This window comes from Xiphias gladius, chromosome 17 (genome assembly GCF_016859285.1).
Source record: "Xiphias gladius isolate SHS-SW01 ecotype Sanya breed wild chromosome 17, ASM1685928v1, whole genome shotgun sequence".
NCBI classification, from domain to species: domain Eukaryota; kingdom Metazoa; phylum Chordata; class Actinopteri; order Istiophoriformes; family Xiphiidae; genus Xiphias; species Xiphias gladius.
In genome coordinates, this window is record NC_053416.1 from 10,683,501 (window position 1) to 10,696,362 (window position 12,862).

General features: G+C 38.8%; 1 protein-coding gene across 1 annotated transcript in view; it reads right to left on the reverse strand.

The window, feature by feature from the left end:
- Nucleotides 1–7,353: 7,353 nt before the first annotated feature.
- The window catches only part of kctd16b (potassium channel tetramerization domain containing 16b), a 71,360-nt gene continuing 65,851 nt past the window's right edge, over nucleotides 7,354–12,862 (reverse strand). The window contains exon 2 of the mRNA XM_040149671.1: nucleotides 7,354–7,817. Coding sequence (XP_040005605.1) covers nucleotides 7,354–7,817 — 464 coding nt within the window. The remainder of the gene's footprint in view (nucleotides 7,818–12,862) is intronic.

Sequence of the window (12,862 nt, forward strand, 5' to 3'; positions counted from 1 at the left end):
TTACCTCTGTTGTTTGTCAGATTGTTCACCTTCCGTTAATGTTTTAGCTGTTGATTCCTGCCTGATTTCCCGTTCTTCCTTTATGTGCTTTCTGTTTAGTTTTGCCTGCCAGCCTTTTGTTTGTTTGGTCTTTCTTACTGTTAGTCTGTTGCCAACTTTAATCCCGCCTGACCTTTGAGTGAAGGCTCTTCACTGTACCTGCTTTGTTCAGACAGTCTGCTTGGGGATCCAAGTTCTGCTTAACCTGTGACAAAAAAAAGACAAAACACCAATCTTGCAAATGATAAAAAGTGTTATTTATGAATAACTCATTATACTGTATATTAAATGTGGGATCTTAATCCAGAGCTGTTTTCTGAAATCACATTCTTGTTCATTCATACACTACCCCATGCATAATAAACACTCAGCAGGTTACTGATTCAGACACTTAAAATCACCATCATTTTGTATCATCACTGACAGCTGTAGAATCACACAGTGGTAATTTTTTTTTTTTTTTTGCATTGATAAAGTGTAATGTTTACTACACTTTATAGTGAATAGGGAATGATTTTGGGCACAGCCCACAATCCCTTCCTTGCACTTCTAAAACTAAAGATATGCCTTAAGATTGCAGTAACACAAGTCATTACTCAGGCCAGTACTAATGTTTTGTTTCATGAAATGATCACACTCTCTGAAACTCATAAAAAAACATTGTAATGTGTAATGGGTGTAAACAGAGCATTAGGCTGATTTGATGAAATATGAGAGCATCTGGTTTCAAGTAAACCCCTGATAGAGTTTCAAGTTATTGAACTATGGACTAAGCACAAAAGCTGATGATCTACAACCAGGGACCAATAATATGAACCCCCTATAAACTCTTTTCCACAGTATACAGCAAATCAGTGCAGTGCTAAACAATACTTTGCTATTAAAGTGATGCCAATGAAAATGCAACTGAGATGTAGCTGATCTGTCTTCGAGTCATCCATTAAGTATTAATCGCAAATGTATAATGAACAATTTAATAATGTTAATGTCTTTCTTGATCCCTGTTGCCACCGCTACAGTGAAAGCTGATGAGATTATTCAATAAAAATCCACTTTATAATACATTGAGAATAAATACAACTCGTCGCTGTACAGAATGTCTTGTTTATTGGTTGTACTCATACATTTTCAAAATTACTATATGCTTTGTATCTAAACACTCTGAGATGAATCGTATTGTCTCTAAAGGCAGATGTAGTAACAGGACATCACACCTGGAATACAGGGCAACTCTCACCACGGATGTTTGGTTGTTGAGAATTCACGTTCAGTTTGATCAGTTATTTAAGTAAATGTATTTTAAAATTGAAAGCTCAGAAAAACTTTAATAGACAGATTTTCATAATTCTACAATTGCCAAAATAGTATATTATATTTCCTGGATGATTCATGGTGAAACTAGTATTCCATGAGCTACTATATGCCCTCGGTGAGAATCGCTCCATTTTGCAGGAGCTCAGTCACGCTGCTGAGTTTACTTTTATTTGATAATGTTATACAACTGTGGAGGAACAGCAGACACTATCAACACATTTGTGCTTATCTTTTTTTTTTTTTTTTTTTTTTTTTGCAAGTTTTCTTTTTTCTGTTAAATATCATATTTTTGACATAATCTTTTTCACACGAACAGACTAAGTTAAATCTGTTAAGTTTTTTTTTTATACCAACATGCTCACAATGTTTCTGAACCATTTTTTCTTTTTTTTTTCTTTTTGTGTCAGAACAACATACATCAAAACAGACGCCCTTTTGTTTCAAACATTATGTGCCATAGTGGTATCAGAATAATGTGATTTTCTTTGCGCTTTGCAGACTCATCAAAGGCAGGAGGAAAGTAACAGGGCCTTCAGTCATGTACACAGGCTTCACTTGCAAGGCAATGACTATAACTTCAGGAAAGAAAATCACAGACTGTAGCCAGGCACTCCAAAATAACAGAAATTGACAAACTTAACATCAGTTCAGTCTCTCTTCCTTTTCATACATCACATTTGACTTAAAACAAAAACGCATTCATTCTTCATCAGTAAGATTTACATCATCTGTTGTTCATTTCACAGCCCAAAAAACTGAATATCATCTCACATGCTCTGAAAGTAAAAATTTGTAATCTTGATCTACAATACAACAAATGTTTGATCTTTCTCCTTCATGACAGACACATTATTTGTGGCTGTATTGTGCATGTAAGTTGATTATTAACATATCTACCTCTCTTTCAAATACTTTTTTGTTAGTGTTTCTTTATCAACTTTATACATTGTGCAAAAGCAGCTGTAGTCTACTCTAGAAGGCCTCCGGATATCTTGGTATTCATTTTCACTGTGTGTCTGTTCAACACCATTTCTAATCATTTCTAATGTCTAATCAATTCCGTGACTGATCCACCTTGTCGTTGAATCATCTCAAAGTAAACAAACCCAACACGTTTTAAAAATGGCACTAAGCTAACATGATACAATAATATCAACTTGCTTTCTCGCTTAAACTGGGCTGAATATGAACAGCGCAAGACTAACTACTGCAGATGTCAAAAATAACATTATGAAAAAAATATGCAAAAAGCTATGCATCAGTCCTTTCTTGAAATTCAAAGGCTTTCATCTTTCACATGAAACATGGTTTCGCCAGTTTATTCAAACTGCATACTGTGTTTGGATCATTTGGCCGCATCATAATTGTACCAGCAACTGAAAACATGTTTTATGGGAAAAGGGGAAAATGATGTCTCAGTGTCTTAAGTCATCATGCTCAGAAAACTTGATAAAGCAAAAATCAACCAGAGGCAAACTACTGTCTGACCTGTATTTATAACAGGTAGGTAATCATTGGCCCTAGTTGTTTTTAACTGGTCAGTGTGAGCCTACTGCATGGAATTCAAGTGAACATTTTACAGTCCCTCCAGGATTTCGCAGGCTTTTTTGGGATTATTGTGGCCTAAAATGCACGATTTCGGAGCAGATTTTCTAAATAAAAAAAAAAAGACGCATGTTGCGATGTTTGTAGGCATTTTTTGCAATGAAATTGTGGGAGCATGTGAAAATTGCAAAATAGTTGCGATTTTTTTTCTTTTTTTTTTTTTCTTAGTATAATTCATTAAAAATGGAAGGCAGCTTGTTCCAGTGAGAATGAAACTGTACTTTTTTTAGTGGTCTAAGTAATCCTTACCAAAAAGGCTCAGGATTACAAAAATTCTAACAAAGTATGCACGCACACACACACACACACACTTTGTCACGCAAACCGGCAAGCATTCTTCTGTCACTTTGTGATTTATACTACACTAACATTACCACTAACCATGTATATTTAATCTATCTCACCTTGATTTTCTCAGCACTTGCAATAGATCTGGATGCAACTGCCTCTGTCATGGTGATTTATCTGTTGTCCGCACGTTTCAGCCATTCTCCGGGTATGTTTTGTGGTAGAAAAAGTGTTCCTCCACAATGTTGCACACGTTCACTTTTATTCGCTTTCGTCCAGAACATTACTTTAGTCTTTAGCAGTAAGTTTTGTTGGTAAATGTGAGACGTTTGTGCCACACGTGACAAGGGAAGGAAGTAAGTTTGGTGACGTACATGTGTATGGCTCAACGTTTTGCGTGGGGGACTCCTATGATTGGTGAAACTCACGAGAAACTGCAGTGTTTGGTCAAAACTTTGCAGTGATTGGACAAAATTATAAGGTAACACAGAATTCACAGGGATTGGTTGAATTTGTGTTAATTGTTGTGATTGCGACATGCTGGAGGGACTGATTTTATCTTTGGTTCAGACCAAGCACACTAAATGGGAATGCAACCCATCTTTACAAAGATTAAAGGTGGATTAAAAAGATCAAAGTTAAACTGTATGCCACAGTCAGTTTTGTTGTGTGTCGGCTCTGTGCTCTAGCACATGGGATTTGACAATAAAGTTCTGATTCTCAGCTTGGCTTCGACTTGAGGGTATTAACATCTAAATGAGATCCTGCTGTCCTTGTCCTGTAATTGGGGGGAAAGTGCTACACTATTTGCCAAATATGTAAACGCCCTTAAACACTGTTAGAAGCTTAAAGTCCACACTTTCACCACATAGTCATTGTTTAATTTCAAATCCAATGTTCTGGAGTACAGAGCCAAAACAATTAAAAAATACCCCTTTCCTTTGACTGCAGAGTACAGTAACAAAAGTTCCAGGGTTACAGTTGAACAGTTTATACTTGTTAAGTATTGAATAAGCTATTCTTTTTGTTTTGGGTTTTTTTTTTTTTTAAGGACTAAACATACATTTTAAGATCTATTGATTGCAATTCAATCACTGAAAGGTCTTAGTCACCATAACTGGCTCTGTGACACTATGAGACAAATGTCCCGACAGTCCATTTATGACACTCTTGTCTTGAAAAGCGACCAGCTTATCATTTGTTATTGTGGTAAATATATTATATGTTATAGGTGTGTATTATATTTTCCCTCATCCCTGATGGCCCAACACTAAATGATAAAACAAAAAGGCCTGTATTACATTAGCGTCAGTCTACTGCATGAACAAGAACAGAGTAGCAACCACGCCTCATGGATTTGCATGTTATATACAGAGAGTATAATACATTAATCTGGTTAGGTATGATTTATGGTGTTTATTTACAGACGATATGTAGTCTGGATTAATATATTTCAACGTAAACTGATAAGATAAATTACTTTAAAATGAAGATGTAATATTCCAGCAATGTAGAAAAATAAGTCATATTCATTGTATTGACAGGAGGAATATGGTTGGTTTGTATCTAGCACCCATTGCAACCATATTACCATATACTGAAATAAACCATAAAAGACATGTGGGCACCACTGAATATAACTGGAAATCTCTTACAATCCGTGAACCACTTCTCTCAAAGGAAATACATTTTATGGGAAACATAAGGGATTTTTGATTATATATTCATTTAAAGGCCTTTGGATATAAAAATAAGTATAATAAAACATTTTGTAGTTATCCATTTTTATTAACATATCAGGGACATTTTTAAATAAAGTGATCTTTGAATAAGTATATATTATCTATATTTTATTATTTGAGTGTGCTTTTTATTTAATTAAACTGTATACTTTGTGCTTTGCAAAAAGCTGTGATTGTTTATGAAGCCCACTCCTTGGAACTGTAATAAACTTGTATAACAAATATATGAGAAGTTCAATGAAATCTCACTGTGAAAATGATTTCAACTTCCTCCTCTTTTTTTGTTTTCCTTCTGCTACCAAGACGGTCATTGTCAACATTTTTCATCATAGCGGTCCTTCACACCATTCATAATTACCTTGAATTTTACCTGAAGTTGTGATCACCAAACACATATATCTGTAAGCAGTCAATTTCCAGTCACCCACTTCAACTAGTTCCTCTTATAGAAACTTAAAAATAAATTTGACCAACTTTGTGTCATATATTGGACATGATGAGGATCTGGAAGCCTCCTTCTATAGCACATGTATTGTCATGCCTTTTATATGCCCCTCACAAATGGTCTAAATTACAAAATCATTAACATCTGATTTTCTTGTACAAATAAGAGTTTAACATCTTGAACTCTGATTCTGTCATGTATTTGTTTCCTTTGTTGTTTTAACTCTTGTATGTTTTTGATCCCTTCATATATGTTCTCTACTAGAACAAAGATTGTGATGTCAATAACACTACCGTTTTAAATAAAAAGTGATTAATTAATCTGACAACAATTGATAAAAAAGTTTACCCTCATAACTCTTAAAAGAAAAGGACATCTGTGTGCTTTTGCCATTTACTGTGGTCAATAATTTACTTTGCAGTGTGAAATAATTTCTAAATCATTATGTCAGTAATGTATGATCCAACAAGAGCCTTAAATAAATAACAGCCAGCCTACTAGGTAATTCAACGGTGTTCTTGAATTGTGCTCTTTTAAAAATGCTATCTGCAGTGTTTGTTTCCGTAACCACATTGCAATACATCCCATTGACTCTGACAGAGCCAAGAGTACAAAAATGAATACATGAATAACTATCACAAATTAAATGAACAGCGTGTCTTTATCAGTAACCCGGGGGATTCATTAATAACTATAAACAAGAGCCACATTATCAGTTCTATCACATGACCCGATCATCAATAACTATTGATCCCCCTGTCAACAGAGGATGCAGAAAGCATCAGTCAGTCTTGATGGGGTTAGCGAATGTAGCAATCCTGTACCATTCTGTCTGTATTTACTGCAGGTGTCATATTGAGCAGGGTTTAGATGACCTCACCATTGATCGCCCTGTGTGTTTGCATGTGGGAATGAGTGTTTGTCTTTGTTCTGTTCATTTTGGTAATGTAAATAGGGCTAAATGCCTGTGATATTAATGGAAAATGTGGGTATAGGTGCGTTAAATCAGGACCTCTGTATATCCCCATGGTTTGACCATCAAATCCTTCACTCTTTCACTTATCCTTACCACAATAACCTGGGTATTGCTCTACATCTAGCCAACACAGCAAAAATGCATGATGGTTTGAGTCACTTGGGGTGCGTTTGCAATATAACTGATATTAGAAGAAGAAAATTAATTGTGGTGCTGATGAAATTGTACCTCCTTTCCTCAGAAGTGCCCAAATTTTTCCTAAAAGGAAAGTAATTTACCCAGCTGTTTACACCACCCCGGCAGCAGAGAGCTCTGGGTGTATTTATAGTGAGAGCACTGTCGGGACAGCTTGAATTATTAATGGGTCCTGATGCAGATTTATCTGTGACCTCTAGGCCACCTGGGTGCAAACACACTCACACACATAATCACACACGTTCACGTACTAAATCAGTGTTTGTCTTTGTGGACTGAAACTGTGCCTTCTGTGGTGGTCTTCCAGTGAAATGATGACAGATCACAGTGTGTGCAGTCCAGTAACCTTCGGTAAAACCCAGTCTAGCCATTTGCAAGCCTTCGGTTGGTTGATCGGTTCACAGACTATATCTTTCACCTACTTTGATTGGTCCTTGGGGATTAATTATTCGAAGCATTCTGAAGCATTCAGCAAGGTACAGCACATACTCACAGTACATACAGTAGGCCTAAACTACATACACACACATACATACTACATAAGTCAATAAGAGAACAGTCTGTTTTATGCTTCTTTCTAGCTTCTATGTAGACTTTCAACCTGCTGACTTAAAGGTGAAATTTCCCTCGGAACTGGATTCAAATAAGTTTAGTATAATCTCCCTTTTGTTGCAAAAGTCGTGATCAAAAAACATGTAAACTGATCCTTGGCCTCATGTGTCTGCTCCCTCTCTCTCCCGTTTCCTGGCTCAGAGGCGGTACTTTCTCAGCAGGTCGGCCTGCCACATGTACTTCCTCTCGGGGAACCTCTCTGGGATCTTGATCTTGCGGAAGTCTTGAATGCACTTTTCCAGCTCCTCCTCGACCGTCAGCTTCTCTTTCGCTGGCCTTTTCTTGCAGGTGCTTGTGTCACGGGAGCTCGCTGTAAGCGTGCGCAGCAAGTCACTCTTACGCCGCTGTTCGGACTGCTGGAGCATAGCGACAGGGCCCTTTTTCAGTGGCCTGTCCAGGGTTTGGACGTTGGCATGGGGATGTGGGTGGCGGCTGACCGGGCCACAAATCACTGTTCCCTGGGGAGAGCTGGCCTCTGACTGGCTCTCAGAGCTGGAGGTGGAAAGCTCGTTAAAGGAGGTGCCGCTCTCGCCTTCACCATCGCCCTTATGGTTCTTGCAGCAGCAGTCGCATGGGGGGGAGGACCAACGTGATGGACCACCTGGAAAGAGAGAGAAGCAGAGAGAGAGCTAACATTAGATCTTATGCAGAGTTATTTTTTCCACCTTTTATTTCCTTCTGGGCCAATCATCATGAAGTGGAAAATGAGACAGTGCCTCAAAGAGAGGCACAAATTAGTCAGACAGGAGAAGAAAGGCAAAGTAAGAATCACTGAAGACAGACAAAGACGAAAAGTCAGCTAATGCCAAATGGCTATCACCTAGAACAAAGTGAAATGCCATCCGGGACAACTGGCTTGCTTCCAGTCTTATCATGGAAGTGAGCTGGCTGACTATGTGACAAGCCCATATTGTTCAGAGAACTACCCTCATAGGTCCATGCTGTCACATGAAACCAGTAGAAGAACTGAAACCTTTTGCAAACACATAATGAAGGTCCAGATTTACATGCTCTACATGTATTTACAGTAAAACAAAGAAGAAGAAGGCAGTGGTATTAGGACTTAATGAAAGAGAAGAGAGAAGAGTTTCTATTGAACTGCTTCCCCTTGATAGTACAGTAAACATTTAACTTGAATAACACAACTTTTTCACCGGACCTGGAGCTTATTTTGTGTCAAAAGGTGCAAGGTATCTCAGCGTTGATGAGGTTGAGGCAGGTGCCCAGTAGCTTTGCTCTGGGTCAATAACAAGACAAAAGCAGTGATCCATAATCATCACTGAAAGGAATCAATTGCCCAGCCTAACCTCTGTGTGAGCATACAGTAGGCTGAAAGATTCAGAGGAACCAGAGCGGCACCACATCTCTCACTGCAGGAAACAGCCATTTATTTTTCATGCTAACCTCCTGAATAATTGAAGGGGTATCTGTTGCTGATGGACTCCTCTGTTTAGTGAGGGAGAGAGATCAAAACCCTTGAAGCAAACACACACATGCAATGCTGCCCCCACTTCTGATTCCGAGCCCCGCCCCTCACCATCTACACTACCACACACACACATACACAAGCATAGGCTTCAGCCTTTCATGCGTCTTCTATTCATCAAGTTCAATAGTACCATTGTTTCTTTGTATGTGCTGCTGAGCATTTCACTTCAAACAAGATAGTATGAGACTATAAATAACACCGCTTAAAATAAGAGCCTCCCTGCTTTTTAATTCCGTTTGTCCTCAGCAGCATATTTGGCTTGTTTATGGAGAGGCAGCAGAGCAGAAATCGATTCATCCACACAAAATTTGTTCCTCTGAGTACCACTCATAAATGGCCACCATGTATTGCAACTACATTTATGTGAATATAAATAGAAGAAATACTGTATTTCTTGGATGCCTTTGACAGTGACTCCCACTGTTCGTCTAAATGGCAAGTTAGACCTTCAGTACATTCAGTACAGAACTAAATATACATACACTAACACACAATGCTGCCTACTGTATATGAAATAAACATCACCCATCAAAGGCATTGACAGAAAGGGAACACAACCCATTTTGTAGCCCATACAGAGTGTGTTTTTAATTACCACTGCCATTTACGGCTTTCAAATACATGCACAAACACACTTCTATGCACTCGTACACAGGTCTAAGACAAAGACACTAAGTAAAAAGAGCTATCATATTGTGAAAGTGTCATTTGCAGGTGTGCGCACAATTAGAAATGCATCACCTTCAGATATAAAAATGCACTCATACAGTAGAGTTTCAAGCAGGATAGAGAACGTAACCCTCTGATAGTTTCAATGGTGTCTCTTCCCAAGCTTTGTTTAGGGACACATGAGGTAATTTATGTCACTCTGAGCGAATTGGGGGGGGGGGCTCTGATCAATGAAATGCAGACTCATAATTGCTTTTTTGAAAAATAAGCCGAGACCCTGGTGAATTGTTAAATCTGCCAGTGACCAATCAGCTGGTCCAGATATAATTAACATGATGGGATGGTTGAAGCTGCAGTAACTAATGTCTTAAAGAGCCTTGCTGTGTGTGTGTGTGTGTGTGTGTGTCTGTGTGTCTGTGTGTGTGTGTGTGTGTGTGTGTGTGTGTGTGTGTGTGTGTGTGTGTGTGTGTGTGTGTGCTGCCTTTCATCTATACATTTGATATATTACATTCTGATAAAAGTGGCGTTCGGTAATTAAATCAACCTCCATTTAGCTCTTTAAGCTGTAAGTCTTGACAGTGACATGCTGCCTTAATATACAGGTATTGTGAGTGGCTGCTAGCCTCACTAAAACTAAAGACTACCAGGGTGGGATCTGATTTATCATTTTGACCAGCTGGATTTCCTGTCAAAGCTTTAGCTTCATGAGAAATAGGCTGGTAAATAAATTAATTGAAGACACCATTTACAGGGACTTTTAACATCCAAGCACTGATAACTGAGATTTGTATAATAAGTCACTGAGTGGTATCTCTAGACAGTGATCCTGTAATTATGTCCCTAAAAGGATGTATTAGTATGCAGTGTTGATGCTTTGTAGCACATCAAGTTATGTTCGTAGTAAAACCAATTTCTCCTGCTAGTTTTTAGTGGGAAGAAAAAGTGCAAATGTATAGACCTGCATTTTCTCATTGGTGTTTACTATTCGCTGTATGGTTATGATGTCTTGCTAATGGATTTGAAAATTCAACCACTGTTTATGTTTAGGTAGGTATTTTCTTTTATTTTCCATCTGCCTGAACTAATTTCTATCTTCCTTTATTGCACCTGCCAGACAAATCACTGAAGTTAGAGTAATTTTTTTGTGCATCACACCACAGCTCGAAGTTCAGGCTGTGTTCATACATAACTTCTCAGGTTATACTGTAATAATGCCTCTAATTCAATTTTTAAATAAACAACACACTGTTTTCCAGTGTTTGTCTGATGCAGCAATCAAGGCGCCAAACATTTGCCTCAAAGTCGACGTATCAGACACATTCCGTCTAATTTTGCTTAACCGCGGCTGAATGATGCATGTTGGCAGTGTGTGCTGAAGCTTCAAAATTTACACTGACGGAGGTGCCAAAATTAAAGGTCAAGGTTTCAGAGTTTGAAAGGCTATAGCTGCTATACAAACTGTCTGAATTTATTTATACGGTGGGAGGAATGATGCATCTTGGTAATGAGTGGCCCAAAGGATGTCTGCATCCATCGCTCAGGTGGACATTTGTAATTGAAAGTTTGCTTGTTCTTCTGCACCTGAGGTCATTTAAACTGCAGGGATTGTGATAAATTTCCCTGCAGCATGCCTGAGCAATCCATTTAATGGGGCAATATCTTGTCCATGTACTGTTTAAGTCAGTGCTTTGGCACAATATGTTGGCGCTTGTGCTTTATAACAGGTAGTGCGTACGTGCAGATTTGTTCTGACTCAGACAGAGCCTAATGTTCCTCCAATGAAAGAAGCATACATAATTATTATTATTTATTAAATGTATTATTTGCTGTCTGCATTGTTATAGACGAGGTATTTTAGCTCTCTAGATGCCAGGAATTTGACAGTTTCTCCCTATGACAGATACACGACTTTCTTGGATGATCTACTCACTTAAAAAAAAATAACCTGATGTTCATTGTTCATACCAGTTAGGAGGTGTCTTGGGGAGAGGACATCCCACCTTCCTGTCAATCACGCCCACGTGCATGTCAGCATTATTGGAAAGGTGGAGTAAATAACAGGAGGCGAGGAGGAGGTGCAGTTACTGTAGCAAGAATGTGCCTGAATTTTTACTGAATAAAATTTTTATGTAACTTATGACACCTTTAACATTCATATTATAAATCTTGGCACCCACTCATTGCTTGTTCAATCAACATCAACATGAAGCTGAAACAGAGTAACATTAGAGATGTGTTATTTTCTGGAATCAGTTTTTTTTTTGCCAAATTACAGTGAATATCATAAAAATCCTCACATTAATCTTGATACTCGATCTCACGCTTGTCTGCATTGTTTCATTGGCGTCACTGCTTGTTTTGGACAGCACAGTGTAGACAGGGAGGGTTCCGGGCCACGTTCATGGTACTGTACACTTCTTAAGGCAGAGTTTTTACGTCAACAAAAATACTGCAGGCAAAAACATCTTTTGATGACAGCTAACGACTGGAAAAGGCATTGTTGCTCATCAAAACCCACGTTACGCCGGATAAACAAGGATTACAGATTACATTTGTGATATGCTTGTGACTTGTGTTGCAATGTGTGTTCATTTTATGCCCATCTAGCACACAAAAGTGACAAAAGTCACTTTGTTCATGAAAACTTTTTCAAAGACGTTAATTTGTGTGTTTCTGTGCTCCTCAGTCTTTGTCAGTATGTGTGCCTTTCTGCTCACATGTAAGGTGTGTGTAAATGTATATGTTAAATGTGTGTAGGCCTGGTATTCAGTATATGTGGCATCCTATGCTCACATGTGAGGATAAGGTCGTACTTTCCTTCAGGGCTGAGTGCATGTTTTTGTGTGTGTGTGTGTGTGTGTGTGTGTGTGTGTGTGTGTGTGTGTGTGTGTGTGTGTGTGTGTGTGTGTGTGTGTGTGTGTGTGTAAGTAAACTTGGAAATGTGTATGTGTGAGGTGATGCACCATATGTGAGAGCCTGATTTAGATCAGTTTGTATGCTTCACTGCAGCCTCCTTCCCTCCGCACACATCATACTTGTTGTAGTGTGGCGTGCGTGCGTGAGAGAGAGAGAGAGAGGTATACACTGACCGTGTGTGTGTGTGTGTACGTGTGTGTACGTGCACGCCTGTGGTCATCCCTCAGTGTGTAAGTGACATTGGCCATTGAACTATTATCTGTATGCCCCTGGGCAGAGAAAGGGAAGCTGGTGTCAGGTGGGGTTCCCATTCATGTCATCAGAGGTGTCAGACTGTTGGCCGTGCCTCTAGCCAGCATCAGTCACAAACGTAAACCTTTGCTTTGTGTGTGTCTGTTGCCTGTTGCGTTATACTGTATGTACAGCAGTTGATTCATGTGATCTCGTGTTGTTTCTCTTCCAGGGAGGTGGGCAGGAGCGCTGACTGAAGTCTAATGACTGTCACATGCTATTACACACACAAACACACACACACACACACACACACACACACACACAGACAATGCCTCCTG